A 24,273-nucleotide genomic window follows, 5' to 3' on the forward strand; every position below is an offset into this window, starting at 1 on the left:
GCAGACCGCTACAACACCTCGCGGCACCCGCTGCGCGGGTGCCACTCGTGGAAGACCCACCGTTTTGAGACTCTTGTTTTTCTGCTCCCGCCATCGGTATCCAGCTACAGGAGTAGCACAGCCTTTCCTGGCAGAGCCCTGCTGAGCGAGTGAACGCGAGGCCGCAGAGGAGGTCGAGGCGCCGGCCCCAGGACTGCGAGGACCAGCATTCACCATCCCCAGCTGGTCCTCTTCCTGCGAGAGCCGCGCCCCCTCCCAGTGCCCCGCCCCCAGCAGACCGCTACAACACCTCGCGGCACCCGCTACGCGGGACGCGCGCGGGACGCAGCCCGGGGCGAAGCCCGGGCCAAGGGCGGGCCCGTTGTTGCCCGTTAGTGCCCGGTAGAGACCGGACCGGGCCTATTCTCTTTAATCAACGACCCAGCAACAAACAACCATGCCGCCTAAAACCCGAAGTGCCTCCAATTCCAAATCAAAACATGCTGAGGAGGTTGCACGAGTAACTGGCCCTATTGACTTATTCATATCACGGGTAAATGACACAATTAATCAAAGCATAGCTCTAATGGAGAAGAGAGTTTCATTGGATCTAATAAGTGCAAACGCTAAGCGCTCATCATTAGGCGCAATAGCAAATGCCGCCTCCCCAATCAATTTAAACACCCAAAACTGCTCTCTTCCCGTGTCTCTTTCCGTCTCAGACTTAAACACAGTCCCATCGGTAGTTGACCTGTCGGTCACGCACTCCGACTCGGATCCTTCAATAACAACGGATGACCTGGAAGCAACTCCCGACCTTGCTGGTTGCCAAATTGAAGGAGACATCCAACTCATAGATAACTCTTCCCAGCAATGCCAGAGAGGTGGGGCAACTCCAAAAATTCGTTCACCAATCAATGAAGTAACCCACAGCTTCTCCTGCCAGGAACCTAAATCAACCCATTCCAACTCGGTAACTTCTAACAGCATACTACACATCTCTGATTCAATTCTTCCCCACAAAGCAATTTCAAACGATAATATGCCGGAGCAATGTAAGACCTGCAGAATCACCTCACAAGTACTCACTACAACTAAGGACTTATTATATCAGTATTTAAAGCCTATTCAACTAAGCATTAGGAATCTTGAAGCCCAATTAACAATAATCTCAGCTACCCTTCTAGATACGAATACTCGGATCGATGTAAGGGGTCAACGTAACACTTCACACCCACCATTAAAACAAAAACAGAATCAATCACACGTACAGAAAGCAGTTAATCATTCTAACACAACACTTCCAGTACAAAAGATTACAAAACAACCGTCCACTATACCTAAATCAACTGTAAATACACCCCCTCCCCAGCAGGAGAAACTACCCCATCCCAAACCACAGCAAGCAGTAATCGCAGGCAAGGCCATGATAGGTACACCAGGTTCAACAGCTAAACCAGATCACAGCAGAACGAACGTAGAAAAGCCTGTTACTCAGCCATCGAACCCATCGCTTTCTCAAAAAACACCTAACAATACATCCAAGAATACACCCACACATAAAACCACGCCGAAAGAACCTCCCACAGCTAGGCGTCCCGTTCATTTGCCCCCGGAAGCTACTCCCTTCACAATAGTCCTAACAGGAGTACCCGAGTTAACAGATGGCACCTCTGAAACTGCATGGTCACTTAAAAACAAGGCCATGCAGTGGCTTAGCATAAACAGACCCCTTGAATCCCATCTCTCGGGAGGGATTACTGCAGCCCGAAGGGTAGCCTGGATAGGCAAAACAAAGAAAACAACTCGCGGTGATTGTATCATCGTTACATGTAAAGATCCCGCAACCGTAGATCATATTTGTGCATGGCCCCAACTTGAAAAAAAAGGGGGAATAGATGCCTGCCACCTTTCCTTCTTTTATCCCCCAGTGAAACAACACCACAACCTTCCACCATGGGAATGGCACAATTATCCTAATGATCATTTCAAGGACCCACGAATCCAGGATCCTTGGTGTCAAACACCGCGGAACCAGAGGGAGTACTCACGTGACTACCTAGACAGGGGAGGACCGAGAGGTAGATATGTCGAACGCCAAATACCTTATTGGCAGGACAGACCCTATCATGCCTATGAAGGATGGCAGGGCTTTCAGACCAATAACCGTTTTGAGTGCCTTGACATGGTCGATTGACCTTTCATGGTCAAACCTAACCAACGCAACGCAAAGTCCGCAAACCATTCTGCTGCCGACAAGCATCCTATACCATCACCAGAGTCGCCCTGCACACCAAAAGCATTATCGACTGTTTCAAGCAATCTCTTGATCAGTTCTCATCTAGTTGGAGCAGATACCAGCCAAAGATCAAACATCGACTCTGACACAACTATTGAAATCCACACTAATGTGAGGACAGTATCTGCTATCACGGAACAAAAAGAGGCTACGAGCATAGGCATAGCCTACTGGAATGTTGCAGGACTAACGGAAAAAATATCATGCCCTCTATGGCTGAGCACAGTAAGGAGCCACCAAATCTTGTGCTTACAAGAGACCTGGCGCACATCCCCACTCCATCTTGCAGGCTATAAGTCATTTTTTACGAAAGCAACGCCAAGCACAATGGGAAGACCAAAAGGCGGGCTCCTAATCTATCTCTCTAACACCCTACCATTAACAGCAAAATTAATAAAGGAAACACCCACGTATCAAATCATCCAACTTACTCATCAGACGGCAGCGTCAAGGAACTTACTTGTAATCATAAATTACTATAATAACACAGGCCCCCAGGAATGTTGTACCTATCTAGATGAAATGGTAGTTCACATATCCTCACTACAAAATGGGAACTCAAACTCGACAATAAATTATATCTGGGGAGGCGATTTCAACCAAACAATATGTCCAAAACATGAAAGTGGCATCTGCGGTCTACAGACCGAATCCGGAGACCCCATCCCACACTTTGTACACACTCTGAGTGGAAACAAGCTTAACGAAACTCTCTTCACCTTGGACCTAGACTTTGCCAATGAACTAGTCGACCCGGTCCAGGAATTTCAACCCACTTTTCACGGGCGTGGCTGTATGTCAACTATTGACTTTATTTTAGCATCAAATACCTGCAAAGGTTCACTAAAAAATTATAAAGTAGGGTCCAGCCCGATTAGTGACCACTATCCCCTGAGTGTGGATCTTGTTATGGAAAAAACGGGCCTCTCCGAAACAAAAATCAGCCCTCTCGATCAGCAATCACTAGCATTAAAAAAGAAGAACGGGTATGCCATAAAATGGTCAAAGATAGACCCCGAAGTCACCTCACAAAGGCTTCTTGAAAAAACGCAATCATGGATAAGGGACTGTCTGTCTGCAGAGGCCTCCCCAGAACTAATTGTCAGCTCCTTCCATAAAATCCAAGGAGCAATAAGGGATGAGCTATTTAAACACACTGCAAATAAAGCCAATCCTCCAACAAAGAGATGGTTTGATTCTGACTGCAGAAAGGCCCTTACGTCACTCAAAGAAGCCCTCCAACAGAACCCCAGAGACGCCCAAAAAATCTCAACCCTGAGGAAAGAGTATAATACCGCCCGGAAAACGCGAAGGCGCCAGATAAAGCAAGACCTTTGGTCTCAACTTCACGAGAGTGCATTAAGAAAAGACAGCACCACATTCTGGCAGACCATCAGATCGCCTCTTCTAGACAATACTGCAGATCCTCATCATCTAGACGTGGCAATAACCGAAAGTGACTGGGTCCACCATTTCATAAAAATTTTCGGGTCACAAACCGCCCTCTCTCAAACAGAAGACCAACCACAAGTAGAGAACAAATTCCGCCCAATCAACCTACGTTTCACTGTTAACGAGGTCAGAAAGGCCATCACTGCGTCTAAAACTGGCAAGGCTCCGGGCCCTGATGGGGTACCTATGGACATGTTCTTATACAACAGTGACTACTGGTCACTAATAATTACCCGGGTAATGACAGCAGTCACCGAAATTGGACTTTTTCCATCATGGTCTACTTCCACCCTCCTACCAATATTTAAGAAAGGGGATCGTAACGACCCCGCGTGCTACCGGCCGATCTCCCTTCTGGATTCCACAGGCAAGATTGCAGGTCGATTACTCCTGGACCGATTACAATCTTGGGCCCAGGAAAACAGTATCATCACAGACCTGCAATATGGCTTCCAGAAGGGGCTCGGGACGGTGGAACAGGCGCTAAACCTGACCCTCTTGGCCGGAAAATATACTAGCGCGAAAGGAGGCAAAATCTATCTGGTTTACGTAGACCTTACCGCGGCCTTCAACTGCGTCCAGCATGCCAAGTTGTGGGAGATCATGGCAAACCTCGGAGTGGATCCATCCGTATTAGCTTTTCTCAGGGAACTCTACACCAACGCGGAAGGCCGAGTTCGTTACGGCATTGCAGGAGAACTATCACGCCCCTTCAAAATAACCCGGGGAGTAAGGCAAGGGTGCGTACTGGCTCCCTTCCTGTTCAATCTATATACCAACGGGATCGAACAAGCATTGTTGGAAGGGAGTCAGGACCTTCCACAGATAGCACGCCGCCCAATACCCATCCTCCTTTATGCCGACGACTCGGTCATCCTGGCCCGGACAGCTAACCAACTCCAGCGGCAGTTGAATAAATACGTGGCTTTTATGGATTCATTGGGACTCAAAGTCAACATCAAAAAAACATTCACAATGACCATTGGTCCAAAACACGGACTCTCAAAATCCATGTATATCAATAATAATCGACTGGAAAAAACATCGGTATACCCATATTTGGGTATACTTGTGGACGATGCAATGACCTGGCGTAAGGCTATCGAAACTAGAAATCTCAACTTCCGCCGATCAGTATCAGCACTAAGTGCCTTCTCCAGAAAACTTGGCAAACCAGCTCCATCGGAATTGTTAACAATATACTACGCAAAATGCCATAGCGTGGCCACCTATGGAGCAGGCATCTGGGGCTACGGAAGCATCGATCAGCTCCAGGTAACGGAGAACGCTTTTATTAAATACGTTTTAGCCCTCCCCCAAAGTTCCCCAATCTTTGTGTCTCATCGGGAGTTAGGAATGGACTATGTGACAGACACCATACGATGCCAGCCCCTTATACTCTGGCACCGTATATGGTGCAATTCTGAAAGCCACATCACGCGATCCATCATCACCGAATGCCTTGGCCTAGCCCATTGGAGGAAAATACCCTGGCTCAATTATATTCACAAATTCCTCCAAGACATTGACCGGGAGCAATACTTTCTCGAACCTCCATCAATAGAGGACATCTCGAAGAAACAACTGAAAAAACTATGTATGGACCACCTAAGAGAACTTCGCCACCAGACCGAGATTGTCAAAACACAAAACGAAAAAATCTGCTCCTTACAGTCAGGGAGATCATTGCAGCCCTACCTGTCATTCTTTCTCTCGAACCACGAAAAGTTCCTACTGACAAGACTACGGTTCGACCTTTTTTTCCGAATGGTCTCATTCCCAGAACCGAACAACTGGTCCAGGAGCCTGACACGCTGTCCTTGTGACGGGGTTTCCAATCAATCAACGGTCCATGTTGTTCTGTTCTGCAAGTACTACATAGCAGCCAGGAAAAAATGGATCCTTCCCCTTCTCCGTCTAAGCGGACTCAGATGTACATACCCAGCTCTCGCTTATCTCCAGTCACCGAAATATCCGCATGAAGCTAAAATGACAGCGATCTTTTTAAAACTAGTAACAAAAACCCGACTTGAAATCGTTTCTTAAATTATTATATGTGTTTCAATGTATTAATTTCTGAATTTTTATAAAACTGTACTTTTTATGATTATGCAATTTTATAATCGAATAAAAGTTTATGAACTGAACTGAGTCTGGTCTCTATATCAACCTGTTGGAGCTCCAGGCGATTCACTTGGCACAGAAGGCATTCCTTCCCTCTCAAGGGGAAGGCAGTGCAGGTGTTCAGACAACACCACAGCCATGTGATACTGGACAAACCAGGCGGAGTGGGGTTGTGGACCCTTTGTCAAGAGGCTCTTCACCTTTGGACATGGCTGGCACATCAGAGAATTACCCTGGTGGGTCAACACCTGGCATATTCTCCGACCGCCAGGACGGACGAACTAAGCCGCCAGTGCCTCATTGATCACGAATGGCGTCTTCATTCAGAGGTGGTACAAGGTCTCTTTCCGAAGTGGGGAGAGCCTTGGTTAGATCTGTTCGCCACCAAAGAGAACACGCAAAGTCAGCAGTTTTGCGCGTTAGAGTTTCCATGGTGGCAATCGCTCAGGGACACTTTTCATCCCGAGTGGAGCTGCGGCCTCCTGTATGCCTTTCTGCCTGTACCACTTCTACCCCAAGTCATTCTTGTGGCTCTGGACTAGGCACGAAGAGTCTGGTATCCCGAGCTCCTGAACATGGCCATCGGACTGCCCCTTCGGGATGATCTTCCATCGCAGCAGCAGGGGTCGGTCCTCCACCGGAACCGGTCCAGCCTTTACTTCCTTGCGTGGAGATTGAGCGGCAGCAGTTGAAAGCTTTTGACCTTCCTCCCAAAGTCTGTAATGTCATCTTGGCAGCCAGGCGTCCCTCAACTAAAACAGTATATGTCGGTAGATGGAATAAGTTTGTGGCCCGGTGCACAGCAAAGGCTGTGGATCCCCTCTTCGGCTACCAGATCAGCCCTCGTAGTTCAAGTCCCCTATTATTAACAGGTTCTTCAAGGGCATTATTCACCTCTTTACTCCATCTCCTTTCATAATGCCTCAGTGGGACTTGAACCTTGTATTGACTTATCTTATGTGCGCTCCCTTCGTGCCTCTACACAACTTTCCTCTTCGGCTTCTCCCTCTGAAGACTGTTTTTCTTGTTGCCATCACCTCTGTTTGCAAAGTGAGTGAGCTTCAGGCTCTTTCTTCTAACCCTCCTTTCTTCTCGGTCCATCCGGACAAAGTGGTGCTTCGTACGAGGCCCTCGTTCCTGCCTAAAGTTGTCACTCCTTTTCACATTGGACACACTATTACTCTGCCCACCTTTTTCCCACCTCCTCACCCTTCCAAGGAGGAGGAGAGACTCCACCACCTGGACCCGAAACGTGCGCGGTCTTTCTACCTTGACCGCACAAAGGATTTCTGGGTTTTGTTGGCTATGTGGGTGTCAAAAAAGGTCAGGCTGCGCAAAAGCGTACCATCTGTCGATGGGTAGTCCTTTGTATCAAGATTTGTTACGCTTTGGCTAAAAAGAAACCTCCAGTGGGGCTGCGAGCTCATTCCACTAGAGCTACAACAGAAACCACTGCTTTGTTGCATGAAGTTCCACTCATCAGTATCTGCCAGGCGGCCATGTAGGCTTCTATGCGGATGTTCACCAGACATTACTGCCTGGATAGCCCAGTCCGGAGGGACGGCTACTTTGCCCTTTCTGTCCGCCAAGATTTCCTGGTGTGAATTTGTTTCGCAGACCCTCCTCCGGGGATGGTATTCCTGGGGTATCTATTCTAAGGTAAGGAATCTATAACTAATAGTCTCATTCAGATGAACAGGTTACTTACCTTTGGTAACGATGTATCTGTAAGAGACATATATTGGTTATAGATTCCTTACTGCCCACCCATCCTCCCCGCACTGCGAACTGTCTTCTAGGTATAGAACTCACTTGCAGGGCCCTAGTGTGGCGCACCAGTGGTAAGTGTCTTTCATTGCTCTGCGCTTCTGGCATGGAAAGTAATGTCAGAACTGACGTCAGCGTACAGGGGCGCCGTCTAAGTAGGCACTGCGACGTCATCCCGGCGACCACGACATAGACGGACGCGGAGTCGACCGATGCCACCTACAGACGCACAGGGGTAGTGCTGAAGAAATATTCTCCGGATCCAATCTGACGCCTGGGGGAAATTCTAAGGTAATCAATTTATAACTAATATATGCCTCTTACAGATGCATTGATTGTCACCGAAGGTAAGGAACTTTTCTCTCGATGGCAACTCTAAATTCAGCTTTAATGCAACATTTCTACATATTCTCTGTGAAGTGGTCTACTACTGTCTTTGATTCTGAACACATCATAAAAAAATATAAATACGTTCAGTGTTGTTAAAGGTAGAAAGCAGGTGCCAAAAAAATTCCCTTGTTGCGCAAGTGAAACAGCTTGATTCCAATCTAAACTGCTGTTCCTGTGAGTGGTATGTGGTACTGAGAGTGGTAGTGTTAAAACACTAATTTGTGATTGCAGAGAAGTCCCAGCTGAGCTGCGCAGGCTGGCGCATGGTGGACAGGTGAATCTGGATATGGAGGACCATCGCGATGAAGACTTTGTTAAATCAAAGGGCATCTTCAAGGCATTTGCTGGAGAGGGCCAGAAATTGGGCAGGTAAGAACCAAGTAAAGGGCATGGTAAGTGCCAATGTGCTAAAGTAAAGTTCAGGATGGCAAACAAGTGGGCATCAGTAGATGGACTTGAGTGGTGCAGTAAAAGCTGAGAGTGGTCAAATACAGTGAACCATTAATTTATTTCAAAGCAGTGAGAGACGGAGCAAATGAAAAAGGAGACCTTGAGTGTTGACTTGTAGACAGTTAAGGTGAATGTGATCTGTAAGTTGGGAATCCTGGTTAGGTGTGGCGAAAAGCAGTGTTCTGATAGATACATCTGCCAGTGGATTCCTCACCTGGTGAATATCCCCTTGCGTCAGCAACATGCGGAAATTCTTTTGTAGCCTCGCGCCGACGTGGACGTGGTCGACGTCCTAGAGACCCGGTATCGCACGCGACTCCGCTGACGTCACCGACACTACAATAGGCCCACGCCGGCGTGATGACATCAGTTGCCTTTTTTCCACGTCGACGACGCTAACGGTTTCGGGAATCTTAGTAGCCAACTGGTGACTTTGTTACCTTATTTTTCACTTTCTGCTTCTTTGTTTCTTGTTTCTTCAAGATGTCAACAAAGAAGACCGGCTTCAAGCCCTGCAGGGAGTGCGGGAAAATGATGTCTATTACTGACCCGCACGAGGACTGCATTTGGTGTTTGAGCAGTGACCATGATGTGGATGGATGTTCATCTTGTCGAAAGATGAACCCGAAGGCCCTTAGAGAAAGTGAGACCAAACTCCTGGTAGCGAAGCTGAATGCTGGCAAAGGAAAATCTTCGAGGTCTCGCTCTCGAAGGGCGAGATCGAAGTCAAGATCCAGATCTCGAGAGGAGTCGTCTTCGAAGTCTGCTTCTGACCATGCTTCGAAGTCGAGAAGGAGACATAAGAAGAAGAGGCATGAGTCCCGACGTCGTTCCGGTAAGGAGTCGGGCTCGAGGTCGAGGTCACCGAAGAAGGTACGTTCCAAGGTGGTCACGATGGATGTCTCGGATCATGAAGCTGAGGCCTCGCCTTCGGAGTCGCAGGTACAGTCGCCGACTCCGGCTTCAAATCGGTCTCCGTCCCCGGCCCGAGATGAGGAAGAAGTTCATGTGGATGTGGATTCTGCGACTGTCGAAGAGTCGAATCCGAACCTTCCACAAGACCAGCCTGAGGGTTTTCAGCCACCCTTCCCAGCCCCAGGCCAGGACTCGTCAGCATTTTTAAACGCTATGTATGGCGTCTTTTCAAGGGCGTGGTACCCCTCTGGTGCACCTTCGGGTCCCATGGGTCCTCTGGCCTTCAATTTAGGAGTCCTTCACTCCTATCCTCCTGCTCCATTCATGCCCTTTATGCTGGCTCCGGCGCCGCCATGGCAATACCCGGCTCCGCCGAGGTCGTCGACGCCGGTTCCGGCGTCGCCTGCTCCAGATCGACCTCGAGAGCGTCCCACTGGGCCATCGGATTCGTTACCGACCTCGATCCCAGCTCTGTCGGAGCCGTTGGTGGATCCGGCTGCGAAGCGTGTAAAGGAGAGGTCCAGAAGGGAAGCGCAACGCCTTTTGGAGGAGCAACGGTATATAGAGCCACATCCTGATATGGAGGAAGGTGAACTGGAGGATGACTGTTTTGAGGACCTAGCTGATGCTGGTAGCCTGGATTTTTCTCCAGAGTGGGAGTTACCATCCGGCTCTGATGCACCTTCAAAGGACGTTCAGCCTTATCATGTAGTGATGAGGAAGGCGGCAGAACTTCTGCAATTGACTTTACCAACAGTGGAGTTTAAGTCCAATCTTCTTACAGAAGTTTTGCATTCACCCAGCTCTGTGGTTGAACCATTACTTCCGTTTTATGAGGCCTTAACGGAGCCTATTATGGAGGTGTGGAAAAAACCATTGACAGCTCCTGTAGTATCCAAGAGTGTGGCAAGAAGGTACAGGGTTGCACCTGAAGATCCTGCTTTTCTGATGTCTCATCCATCACCTGAGAGTCTAGTCATTCAAGCAGCCTGTTCCAAAAAGAATGTGAGTGCCTTTCCTCAGGTTCCCGGTGACAAAGAGGCAAAGAAATAATATCGGGTGGCTGAAAAGACCTTTCCCTCGGCAAGTATGGCGTTGAAGTCCACTAATGCCACTTGCCATATGGGGAGGTATGTGCATGCCCTTATGGATACTATGCGTACTTTAGCTCCTAAGATTCCTGATGACAGCAGGAGGGATTTTGAGGAGGTGTTATCAGATGCACAGGCTGCGGCACGCCAAGTGATACAGAGTGGTCTGGACACGGCAGACTCGGTGGCACGTATCATGGGCACTGCGGTTGCCACGAGGAGATCGGCTTGGCTGAAAACTTCGGACTTTTCGGCAGATGTTCAGGCAGCTTTGCTGGATCTGCCGTTTGATGGATCTTGTCTCTTTGGCAAGAAGGCTGATACGGCCTTGGAAAGATTTAAAAACAGTAGAGCAACTGCTAAGTCTTTAGGGCTTCAAATCAGAGGTTCTTCAGCCAAAAGGTTCAGAGGTTTTGGACGCTCTTCCTTTCGCAACTTTCGGCAAGGTCAGCAGCAGCAGCAGCAGAACTCCATGTACAGATCTTCTAGGGGAAAGCAGAGAGCTAGGCCTCGAGGTCGTCAAGCCTCTTCATCCTCTACCTCCTCTAACCCCCCAGCCTCAGAAAAGCAGCCCTAGATCCGCCATTCAGGATCATGTGGGTCCGGTGGGGGGTTGGCTTTCCTACTTTCTACGGCACAGTTTTCCAAACTTTTCATGTTGGTGACACGCCATTCTGGAAAATAAAATTTCGGGACACTGTAACGCGAGCGAGCGAGCCCGAACCACCCAAGGCGCTTGCCAAGGCCGAGCCTACTGAGTTTGTCAATACTTGTTTCAATGGCATCATTCAATCAAGATAGATTGCTGTTGTTTGGCACAAAACCATTTATTTTACAGCACATGAGTAGGAAGAAACTGAAAATACCCCCACATCGCACCAAAACTCTTATGGCACCAAGCAAATTAAGCAAATCGTCATGACCCTCCTCAGAAGCTATCTCTTGTCTCTTCCACAGATATATCCATTCATCCTTTCATCCTACCATTTACCTGCTGATGTCCACCATTTAATCTTTACATTCTGTCGTCGATTCTGTCTTTCATCCATCATTCTGTTTTTCACCATTCCGTCTGTCCATCCAACTCAAAATCTATCCATTTATCCTTTCACTCATCCATCTCTTTATCCACCCTTTCACTCATTCATCAATCCTTTCGCTCATCTGTTCATCAACCCTTTCACTCCTTTATTCCATCCGCCCTTTCATTACATCACCCTTTCACTCAATCCCTCCTTTCACTTATTCATCCTCCATCCCTTTCATTCATCCTCCCTCCCTCCCTTTCATTCATTCATCCATCCAATCTTTCACTTATCTACCCATTATCCGCCCTTTTATCCAATCATCCACCCTCTTTCACTTTGCAATCCATGCTTTCACCCATCCATCCATCTATACATCCACCCTTGCTAACTCATCCATCCACACACTCACCCACTGAAAATACCCCCACTTCGACCCAAAGCTCTTATGGCACAATGTAAATCGAGCAAATCATCATGACCCTACCCAGAAGATAGCTCGTCTCTTCCATAGATCTACCCATTCATTCTTTCATCCTACCATTTACCTGCTGATGGCCGCCATTTAACCTTTACATTGTGTCGTCTGCTCAGTCTTTCATCCATCATTCAGTTTTCACCATTCCGTCTGTCCACCCTTCATATCCAAACCTATCCATCCATCTCCAAACCAATCCATTCATCCTTTCACTCATCCATCTCTTTATCCACTCTTTCGCTCATCTATCCATCAACCCTTTCACTCCTTTATTCCATCCACCCTTTCATTCCATCCACCCTTTCACTCATCCATCATCCACCCTCCCTCCCTTTCATTCATCCATCCAATGTTTCACTTATCCACCCATCATCCGCCCTTTTATCCAATCATCCACCCCCTTCCACCCCCTTTCACCCAGCCATCCATGCTTTCACTCCTCCATCCATGCTTTCACTCATCCATCCATCTATTCATCCACCCATCCATACACCCTTGTTCACTCATCCATCCATAACAGTTACACTTTCAATAACAACGTTCACTGCCTCATCAGGTTCTACATGAAAGTTGCGACTCCTTGTATCATGCCCTTTTTTGACTACTCCCTCGGAAACCTCAAATGGCACAAATACGCAGGATAGTGTTACTGTGATTGACACCACAGGGCCTGGCTGGACCCTGCTCTGTCAAGCACAGCGTGGTTGTGAGCACCCGGCAATTATTCCAATGAGCCCGGCTGAATAGCTCAGCTGGGGCTCAGATCAGGGCTGCAGAAGCGGCGCCTTGTCTGCCAGACACACATTCCACTACGGCTCACCAGCACAGCCAATGGGCTTGAGTTGTGATTAGGTCTGTGCAATCTCTTCTCGGGAGGTGAGCAATGCTTCCCTTATCTGTCAAATGAATCGCATTACGAATGCAGCGGGGAGGGGGCAGAGAGGTGTCAGTTGGTGACTAGGATTGTGGGAGGCTGTCTGCAGTGCAAATATCCCAGATACGCTCATTCTCCTCATAAATCTGCCCTCATAAATCTGATAGCGCGACACAGCTACGCATGGGGCGCGACACAGTAATGTGTCGCGCCACACAGTTTGGAAAGCTGTGTTCTACGGGATTGGGAATTGGTTACATCAGATCTTTGGGTTCTCAATCTCATAGAAAATGGGTATGCCCTTCCCTTTCGGGAATTCCCTCCCAATTACCCTCCTTGCCAAGGTTTTTGCACGAAGGAACATCTGTTACTTCTGCAGGAGGAAGTGCAGACACTGTTGAGAAAGGGTGCGATAGAGGTGGTCCCAGAGCAGGAAAGGGGTCAGGGATGCTACTCCTGGTATTTCCTGATTCCCAAGAAGGATGGCAGGCTTCGTCCGATCCTGGATCTCAGGATCTTGAATCTCTATCTGAAACAAGAGAAATTCAAGATGCTCACCCTTGCTCAGGTTCTTCAAGCGCTGCTGGAAGAAGACTGGATGTTGTCGCTCGACTTGCAGGATGCGTATTTCCATATTCCAATCCTGAAGTCGCTCAGAAAGTATCTCCGTTTTACGGTGGGGTCGCAACACTATCAGTTTGCGGTCCTTCCTTTTGGAATTACTACTGCGCCTCGAGTCTTCACCAAGGTGATGGCGGTGGTGGCAGCACATCTCAGAAGGTCGGGGATTCCGGTATTCCCGTATTTGGACGACTGGCTGATCAAAGCGGAGTCGTCGGAGAAAGTGCTCCAGCATCTGCAGGAGACAACTCAGTTGTTGTACCGGTTGGGTTTTTCGATAAATGTACCCAAGTCTCACCTGGTGCCCTCCCAGCGCAACCTGTTCATAGGTGCTGTACTGGACACAACTATATGTCGTACATTCCCTCCACCTCAAAGTATTCGCGACATACAGGAAATGATTCCTTTATTCTACAATGGAGCGGTCGTTCCAGTCCTGAACGTCCTTTGCCTGCTCGGTCTGATGGCTTCCTGCATTCTGTTGATGCACGCTGGCATATGAAGGCGCTCTAGTGGTGCCTCCGCAGGCAGTGGTATCAGCACAACGGAGATCTCAGTGAGTCAGTGAGGATCTCCAGAGAAACTGCAGCGGATCTGACTTGGTGGGGCGTGGAAGGCAATCTGTCTCAAGGAAAGCCTTTCCAACTGCCTCCCTCGGTGGCCACAGTGTTAACGGATGCATCCACTCTAGGGTGGGGTGCTCATCTGGGGGATCTGGAGGTCAAGGGTCTTTGGTCTCCAGAGGAAAGGTTGCTTCACATCAACCTTCTGGAATTGCGGGCGATAACGTTTGGCGCTCAATGCCTTCCTCCCTTCCCTTCGCGGTCTGTCGGTGCAAGTCCTGACGGACAACACGACCGCGATATGGTATATCAACAAGCAGGGAGGAGTAGGGTCGCAGTGTCTCTGCAGAGAGGCTCTGCGTCGCTGGTCCTGGGTTCAGGACCACCAGATTTGTCTGATAGCAAATCATCTGGCCGGAGTTCTGAACGTGCAAGCAGACAGTCTGTCGGCAGTTCTCGGCCGACCACGAGTGGAGGCTTCACCCGGTGGTGGATCGTCCCGTCTTTCGGACGTGGGGGACTCCTCAGGTAGACCTGTTCGCCACTCGCGAGAATGCTCACTGCCCGTCATTCTGCAGCCTCCAGTTTCCGATGCAGGGAGCCTTGGGGGACGCGTTTCAGTTGAGTTGGGGAAGTCAACTCCTTTACGCATTTCCTCCCATACCCTTGATTCCTCGGGTTCTGAGGAAGATTCGCCAAGACCGGGCCCAAGTCAGTTTGATCGCCCTGGATTGGCCAAGAAGGGTGTGGTACACAGACCTTCTCCACCTCTCCTCTCGCCCGCCGCTCTGTCTCCCATTCAGGGCAGATCTCCTCTCAGATGGAGGGACAGGTTCTACCCCCCCACCTCCAGACATTACACCTTCATGCCTGGAGATTGAACAGGGAAACCTGAACTCTTTTTCTCTCCCACACGATGTGGTGGATGTCATATTATCAGCTAGGCGTGACTCCACTAAGTCCATTTATTCCTACAGATGGGCTAAATTTGTCTCCTGGTGTGGGGAGAAGTCTGTTGACCCTTTGAAAGCCCATTTATCTGATATATTACAGTTTGCTCTTTCCTTGGCGCAGCAAGGTTTAGCTGTTGCTATGGTGAAGGGCTATCTTTCAGCATTGTCGGCATTTCTCTGTTTGCCGGACCAGCCGTCCCTTTTCAAATCTCCTGTAGTTTTGAGATTTCTGAAGGGTCTCACTAATAAGTTTCCTCCTACTCCCTTTATTGTTCCTCAATGGGATTTAAATCTTGTATTAACCTACTTGATGGGTTCTCCCTTCGAACCCTTACACAGGTGTCCCATGAGGTTTTTGTCTTTTAAGACAGTCTTTCTGGTTGCGATCACCTCGGCAAGGAGGATAAGTGAGCTTCAAGCTCTTAGTTCCAAGCCCCCGTTCTAGACCATTCATGCGGATCGAATGGTTCTTGGGACCAGGGCTGCTTTTCTCCCTAAGGTGGTGTCTCCCTTCCACCTTGATCAATCTATTACCCTTCCTACCTTTTATCCTCCCCCTCATCCTTCCAAGGAGGAGGAGAGGTTACACTGTCTGGACCCCAAGAGGGCGTGGAATTTTTATATTGATAGAACTAAAGACTATCGATTTGGATGACCAGCTCTTCGTTGGGTTTGCTGGCTGCAAAAAGGAAGAGCGGTACATAAAAGAACTCTTTCAAGATGGATCATCCTCTGTATAAAGATCTGCTACTCTTTGGCTGGTAAGGATCCTCCAGAGGGTATTAGAGCCCACTCTACTAGAGCTAAGTCTGCAACATCTGCTCTTTCTAGAGGTGTGCCTGTTGAGGACATTTGTAGAGCGGCTACTTGAGCCTCCCTCCACACTTTCGCAAAGCATTATTGCTTGGACACTGAGGTGAGGAGGGATGGCCACTTTGCGCGCTCTGTCCTCCAGGATTTTCTGGTTTAGGAGAGTGGACACCCTCCTCCGGGAGTGGGGACTGCTGTGGGACTCTATTCACAAGGTGAGGAATCCACTGGCAGATGTATCTATCAGAAGAACAAGTTACTTACCTTCGGTAACGCTTTTTCTGGTAGATACAGTATCTGCCTGTGGATTCCTCACTGACCCATCCGCCTCCCCGTTGTCCACTCTTCTATACCAGAGTAGCTATAATGTATTTATTTTATTGTCAAGGAGTTGTCTTCTTCAAATGTTTTATTGCATTTGCTTCACACTGTGTGTGTTACCTTGATTTTTGTACTGCGTATACGGTGTATATGTCTACTGTCATTGGTCCGTTCGTGTCCCTCGACGGCACGGAAAAAAGGGCGGAACTGATGTCATCATGCCGGCGTGGGCCTATTGTTGTGTCGGTGACGTCCGCGGAGTCGCGTGCGATGCCGTGTCTCTATGACGTCGTCCACGTCGGCGCGAGGCTACAAAAGAATTTCTGGATGTTGCTGACGCAAGGGGGATATTCACAAGGTGAGGAATCCACAGGCAGATACTGTATCTACCAGAAAAAGCGTTACCGAAGGTAAGTAACTTGTTCGTTTGTGATATTGAGGTTGGAAATGTGATCAGACATCAAGGTGAGTGATGAGGTAGTAGGCTTAGTGGATTTCAGACATTGCAGGATGGATTCATGGTTAATGCTGGTGGGAATGCTTGTAGATGGCAATAATGAGTATTGTGTTGGATCCAGTCTTTTTGTATGGTAGACAGTGGTTATATGTGTAATGTCTACAGGTTAAGCGCATATGTAACTTGCAAGAACACTATGTACATGCATGGTTGGTGGTGTATGTTTGCAGTGGTTGTCAATGTGTTTTCAGTACTATCTTACCTTGTGTTTTTGACATTGTGTTTTCCTCCTAAATAGCACTACCCCACAGGTGATCGGGATAAGCTCTCAGTCTCAGCAGGCAGAGAACGAGTCCAGAGCCAGCTCATTGGTCACAATTGACGAGTCTGAGCCTGTAACCAATATTCAAATCCGGCTTGCAGATGGCGGACGACTTGTTCAAAAATTCAACCACAGTCACAGGTATATAAACTTTTACCACGAAGACTCTGAAGGAGAATCAAAGCTGCAAATGGGTAGCAAGGGAAGTCTGTGAGGACATTGGTACTGCTGGTTTGTTGCCAGTGGATTTGGAAATAGTTTTATGCTTGGTGGGATTTGCTGATGTTCATCACTGGAGAGGAATCATTGGGTAACCATGGTATGCAGAGATTTATCACTCCAACATGGTCCTCAAGAATGGTGTAACTAATGTCCACTAGAATTCCGTCATAGAGGCTCCCTTTACACAACAGACTTGCCACAGTTGTATTTGTCTCCCTTAAAATCTTTGGCTGTTAAGTCTCCTTGTAGCAGCAAGTTATAAAAGAAGAAAACGGTAATCTCAAACCCTAGGATTTGGATTTCAGTACATAGAATACGAAAGATGATGGAAGCCTAAAATATAATTTGAAAGGATTTCAGAATTAACAGCGTATAAATCCAAAGTTGTGGTGTCGAGTAAAAAGTTCCAAAGTTAGTGAATTAATTTAAGGACTACTGACTGCCCTTTTACGTAATGTATTTTGGAGTTCCACAATGAAGTGAATTGTTCAGTCCCGCTTTGATTTTGGACATCATACTGCTCAAAGTTGAATCACAACATCCTCACTGTTCAGAATTTCCTCTGTGCCTCTCATGTGGCACAAAGACAGTCTTGTAGATCTCTGTTTCCAGAGATGATCAGTTGTTGCTTGTATACTTTCATCCTTCTGTAACAGAAAAGCTGGTTCCATCTGTTGTGCAGTGGCCAAGTATAGGAACTCCTGGTAGTTATTTTCTGATTTCAGTTAAAATTCACTTCAGTTTACCAAGAAGAGATCTTTTATAACCAGGGTGCTTTAGGCCAATGAGAAAAGCACTGTGTGCTAAGTGTTGGATTGCTGTATTTCAATCACTCATGTTCTTCTATTTGACATTTTTCAGATTAATTTCCTCTGAGATGAAATGGGCTCCACTTAATTAATATACGCTCCAAGTTGCCCACACAGTTTGAACAGCACACGAACACGGTTGAAAGGTGGCAAACCTTTTATTGTCAGGGTACAAGCAGGCTCTGGTGGCAGTTTCAATCAGACAGTCACTGGTGCGAGAGCCTGACGCGTTTCGAAATTTTCTTCCTCAGAGGCAATCGCTGGGTGAATGCGTGCTCCTGGACTCTTTACATAGCGCTGTGATCCCGCCCCTTGATGGGCCTGTCCACTTAATTAATGTACAAAAATATGCTGTATTTCCAGGAAACTAGTTTGACAAATAATTGCTCATTCTTTTATTACTGCGCATATGAAAGTGATTCCGACTACTAAAAGAGTAAATAAGGGATATAGTTTCACCATGGTGCTCAAACAGTGTATATATGCAGGCATATATAACAAGGTAGTAATGAGGCGTACTCCTACTATGCAAACACTACTCTATGTGCATTTAGAGTGTCTGTGAGTGTATAACGAAGAATCCCCCCCTCGGGATGATCCAACCCCATTACATGGCAGTATAGACTGTAGGACCCCGTGTTGGTCACAAACTGGACACCCCTCACGGAGGTGTGAGGCAACTGCTTGGCAAAGCCTCCGCTTGCAGGGACCTCTGTCAGCAGACGGGTCTCCTCTGACTAACCTCCGGAAATGCTTATTTATTTATAATAGAAAGCACCCTTGCGATGGATATGCAGATTAGCATTGTTAAGGCTATGTAGATAGTCCTGTCACTCCATGGATGACGATAGAACGACATTTGAACAGCGTGCTTAAAGGCTTTGTATTCTGTTTTCGAGACATCATGATCATGTTGCGCGAAGCGAAATGTATAAGCAAAGCAGTTTCAGAGCAACTAATCCAAATTGTCACGCATGCAAATATGTGCAAACGGTCACAGTAAAATGTTGTTGTGCAGAAAGAGGACAATGTAAGAAAATGTGCAGCATTGCTTCATGGGCCTAACCAGGGCACATAACATTTTAACTTTATCAAAAAGGATGTTCTGTTTAGAGTCTCTGATTGTGACATGGCTTCCCCAAGTTAAACTCCAGAAAATGCCACAGGAGTGGAGAGGTTACACCTGATTGGCCTTAGTTCCCAAACTGCACTTTCTACAGTTTCATTCAGGTCATGAGCAAGCAAACACCGCTTTGTCTGTTCTGACCTTCAGTATATTAACCATCCAGGATTTCCTAACTGAACCAGATTCGCAAAGTCGGTGTTGGTAATCACCACCTCTTGAAATCTATCCCCATCCAACAGCAGTTGATGGTTTTGGACTACTCACCCCCTGATTTTTTTCTCCCCCCCCCCCCCCCCCCCCCCCTCTCTGCAATGTGTTTATAGGAGTTATATATTTAGTGAAATACCATATGTATAGTATTTTGGATCACTCTGTTGCACATGCTGCAACCAAGTAACCTATGTTTTTGTTGTGCAGCACTGTTTGTGCTTCCCAGAGGTCCTTTTCCACCCTGGGAAGTTATGAGTAGGACCTGACAGTAGGCAGCTCTGTGACTAAAGCCCAACAGCTTCTGGCAATCTTACATTTTAGATGGTGGATCTTTAGGGCTTTCGGAAGGCAACATTTGTCTTCACTATCATCTGCATCCTATTTATCCTTCTGGTTTGTTTAGCCTGCGGAATTTGTATTACCCCAACTGCGCGCAGAGCCTTTTTAGTTATAGATTGGCTGCAATATGGGTTTTACTAAAAACCTTTGTGTCGCAAATGTATGGGGGGAGGTAACAAATTAGACCACTCTCTGTGGCCCATTTCCCCAGCTAGCATTTGTGCACCGTAGTGTAATGTGGTGTGGGTGCAGGGGGAAGAGTTGTTGAAGTCCTCCTTCCGACCATGAACACCCTTACCACCACCCTGTCTTCTCTGGTAGGCTATTGGCTATTTCCTTTTTAGACTCGACACTTTCCTTTTATGAATCGGGCCTTTAATGTGTTAACTTGGTCCTTTTCCTGTTTTCTATCTCTGCTTGTAACCAGTACCTTTTGCTTAAAATGCAGCAAAGCTTTAATATGGATCATTGTCTATTATATCAGTGAAATATCTTAATTTGATGCTCTGTGTACAGCATTGTCTCTGAAGCATACAGGTATAGTGTGCTAAGTGGGTGGAGATGGCAAGAGTAACAGCTGTTCATCTCGTCTTGTACTTTTCTTTCATATGGATTTTGCTCCCTCAAAACCTCAAAACTCTGGGAATAAGCAGGGCACACTTAAGAGAGCTGAAAGCAAAAGGGAGAAATAAGCCAAATGTGTTTTGCTGATTGTTTGTAAAGTTTTTATACAAACAAGACCACCTGAAACCATTATTTATCGTTATTACTTGCTAACCCTTAGTGGGTGGAAGTTCTAATAGCCTTCTAGCCCTTCTGCTTCGGGCTACAGGTTGTTAAAGACCCCCTCCATCGTTATAGGCCCAATCCGAAACTCAGGTTCAGGGCCTTTAACAGCCGGGAAAGCACTCAGCAGCTACAGGGGTATAATAATGCCATCTTCACCAGAAGATCCAGTCAGCACAGCCTCTCATAATTGCTTCTAGCTCACCAGACCTCTGACTGTTACATTCTAACCTAGAATCCCTTACATTATAGCTTCTAAGACACCACTCTGATGTAATATTGTTGCTCAGATTGGGCATTGAATAGTCCATAAATGCAGCCTTCATGAGGAGACATTGACTTCAGTATGATGGTGTGTGTGTATAAGGAGGAGCACTTAATGAGAGCTAATGTAAGCAAAATGTGAAATGATGCTGCTTTCGGGTAAAAGAAAAAGCAGCTTGCTTGAAAGAAATTAGCTGCCTTCAACTCTCAGCGTTACAGGCAGGAAGGAATTTTGTCTCCCACGAACCTTAGAATAACCTAAGAGGCAGCCTTGGTTTCTGAAAACGCTCCTACACACTGTGTGACTCAGTCTGTCAACCTAAAGGACAGATTTTTTATGGAAGGACCTTGCAGTGACTGTTATGGGGAGGCAAGAGGCACGACGTGGTATCCATGACTTCTGTATGGATTTTTGGGCAGTGAGACTTTTTAAGTTCTAAGGTTATCTCACTGTGTTTTCCTGAGCACAGACTATAGTACTCCACTTACTTTGCCAGCAACATTCTCCCTCTCTGCACCTTGCTGTGGTGCCATTCTAATTTTGGGTATCTGGTCCTCTGCTCATCCGGACAAGAATCAAAGCTGTCAGTCGATTGTGACTGGATCGCAATTCCATATCAATTTGATCCTCAATCTGCATGGACAAAGCTGCTCTAAGCCAGCCTCTCTAGACCTGGCATTCATGTTGTAATCAGATGCAATAATGCGAGAGAAGGTTTGCAAGACTTGGACCTTCTGATTGTAGACTTAAAAGTGGGAAAGCTTATTGTAACACAAATGTACCCCAAGTATAAAACACCTCTCCATCTCCCCACCAGCAAATACACATAAACACCTGCAGCCTCCTGGCCAAAGTAAACTCTTTTTGTGGTTCATATGTACCCTAGAGTTTGAGTTACGGCACGTGTTTGTACGATGGATGTCCACATCCGTAGCATATATGGTGGGTTTTTTCTGCCAAGTAGCTCCATGCGCAAAGCATTTTTAATGCTAGAATGAAATATTTGCTTACACTTTACAAGATGGTGCCTAGGATCAGCATAGAACTGGAAAGATATGAATCAACGTCTCAAAGATTTTCAGTGGCAAAATAACTACTGGCTGTGAAGAACCAGCTGTGGCTTGCCTTTTAAAAAGAGAAAAACTGGCAATGATGTGCATAAACATACAATGGTAATTTATATTCTGTTATGAATCTAGACCGGTGACCCTTCTCTGACATAGCTTGTACAGGAGAATGTTTCGGTGATATTTTGAAATGACTGTAAAAGCTTTGTGAGAGTCTAAATAATAATACTGTTGCAAAGGAAAACACATTTTAACTAGTATATCAACAAATAGATATCAAGTTGCCAATGGAAGACTGAAGCAGTAGCTTTCAGCTGAAATTCACAAATTACTATTGAGAAAGGAGCAGATAAATTCTATTGTAGAAAAAATGCCCCTCTTGCTTTTTAAATCCAATTGGGCAGCCTAATTGCGGGTCGCCTAGGCAAGAGTAGGCAAGAGAAGCAGATTAGACCAATGCATGTGTCAAGAAATATAGCACCTCTTCTAGCTGCTGAGATTCCTATTGTCTCTGGAACTTATTGTATAACTCTAGTACTGACTTTTGGTTCAGGCATGTGAAGGAGGGATACTGAAAACAAGGTAATGGTATACAGCCCTGTGGGGCCTTCAGACCACTGTTGGCAAACAAAAACGAGAAAGAGAGAGGACTAGGGAAAACAGTTGAAGGGGAGGATGAAGAATGGAGAACATTCTCATGTTGGTTTCGTCTAGGTCTTATGGAGTGTCAAAGAGGCTTCAGAGCACTGTGGATGCACAGAAATGGGTCTGAGACGACATAAGTTTTGCAGCGTGAATCTTTCTGGATTCACTATGCTGTGCATTATTCCGCGGTCTTGTGGTTGGGTCCGGATTCGTAGTCTTTTCTTTGTTTTTTTTTTTTTTTTTTCTTTGCCCAGGTGGGCGTCGGCGTCACACCCCCTTTGGGTGTATTTCCGGTGACGTCGGCATGCTTCCTGCGGAAGCTCCCACTCTTGGGCGCCATCTTCAGATTCTTTTTTTCCGCGGTCGGGTCTGGATCGTTCCCGTTTGGGCTCCAGACATTTTTGGAGAAAGAAGAAAGAAAAATACAGAAAAGACGAGGAGAAGTCATCTGAAGACTCCAGGGGACTTCACCGACGAAAGACAAGCAAAGATAAGGCGTTTTCCATCCAGATCTTCGACGACCGTCGACGAACACGCGACCAGAGAGGCCCTGGACGCTCGAGGATGGACAACACGCCGTTCAAGTTCTGCCGTAACTGCCACCACAAGTACGCGCAGAAGGACCAGCACCCGGTATGCAACCTTTGCCTACCGGTGGACCACGAAAGCGGAGACTGCAACGCCTGTTCCGCCTTCACCCCGAAGACCCTTCGTGTGAGAGAGAGGCAGAGGGTAGCACACGCCGCCCTGCAGGGGAAGGCCCCGACCCCGTCGCTCTACGAGCTGGGGATGTCCTCCGAGGAAGAAGACAACGCTGCCGCCGAAGACGACAGCTACACGGTCGTAGAGACCGATTACACGAAGACTTCTGACAAGGTAGGAGACTCTTCGGCCCCCAAGAACCCGAGAGACTCTGAGTCTCGAAAAATCGAGGGCAAGACCCCGAAAGCGCCGACGCCAAAAAAGGCGGCGTCCGCGACTACTCCCAGGCCCAGCGGATCCTCAGAGAAGGAGTCCCCGGCGCCGAGAGCTGCTGATCAGCAGAAGACGTCGAAAATCGTCCCCGAAAAGGATCGATCGACGAGGGAGAAAGACCCGAAACTGTCGACGACGACCAGAGACCCGATATCCGGTTCGACGTCGAAAACTTCGACTCCGAGAGGCACGGCGACGAGCCATCCGTCGAAGAGAGCGGCGGAACCATCCGACGCGGAACACGCGGCCGAGATGGAAAAGAAAAGAAGGCGCCTCGAGGCAGAAATGGAGAACTTCATGCAGCGGAAAAAAGATTTCGACGCAAGGATGAAGGCCTTCACGATCCCTCACAAGACCAAGCCACCAGTGCTGGAGGCGGTCGAGGAGGAAGAAGAAGAGGTCGCCGAAGTCACCGAGCAAGACCAGGACGTCGAGGTGTTCGACGACCAGGAGGAGTACGAGAATCCCCACGAGAGCTACAGCTATGGGGAGGAAGATGAGGGCAGGACAGACACAGAGTCGGCGCCCTATGACCTTCAGGAGGTAGATTACATCGATGTCGACACCGACAGCCCGGAGGAGGTGGTCGACACCTACCCCTCGAGGCCCTCGCCGCCGGACGACATCGGGGCCTACAACGCGGTGATACAATCTGCCGCAGCAGCTTTCAAGCTCAAGCTCGACGAAGAGAAGCAGAAAGCAGACTTCCTTCTGGAAACATTGCTCCCAACACAAACGAGGAGCCAGTTCCTCCCGATGCTCGAGAGCGTCTTGGCTCAGGGGAAGGAAGCTTTCAGGGAGCCCGCAACATGCAAGGCAGTAACTCCCAGAACTGAGAAGAAGTACAAGCATGCCGCAAAGGACCCGGCCTACATTCAGGGCACGGTCTCCGCAGACTCCATTATCACGGCCACAGCAAGGAGGAGGGCTAACGTACC

The 24,273-nt window shown here is 47.7% G+C and overlaps 1 protein-coding gene across 1 annotated transcript in view; it reads left to right on the forward strand.

The window, feature by feature from the left end:
• The window catches only part of NSFL1C (NSFL1 cofactor), a 94,864-nt gene that overhangs the window by 63,861 nt on the left and 6,730 nt on the right, over positions 1 to 24,273 (forward strand). The window contains exons 7-8 of the mRNA XM_078651700.1: positions 8,243 to 8,380; positions 16,868 to 17,032. Coding sequence (XP_078507826.1) covers positions 8,243 to 8,380; positions 16,868 to 17,032 — 303 coding nt within the window. The remainder of the gene's footprint in view (positions 1 to 8,242; positions 8,381 to 16,867; positions 17,033 to 24,273) is intronic.

The sequence above is a fragment of the Lissotriton helveticus genome, chromosome 7 (assembly GCF_964261635.1).
Source record: "Lissotriton helveticus chromosome 7, aLisHel1.1, whole genome shotgun sequence".
Taxonomy (NCBI): domain Eukaryota; kingdom Metazoa; phylum Chordata; class Amphibia; order Caudata; family Salamandridae; genus Lissotriton; species Lissotriton helveticus.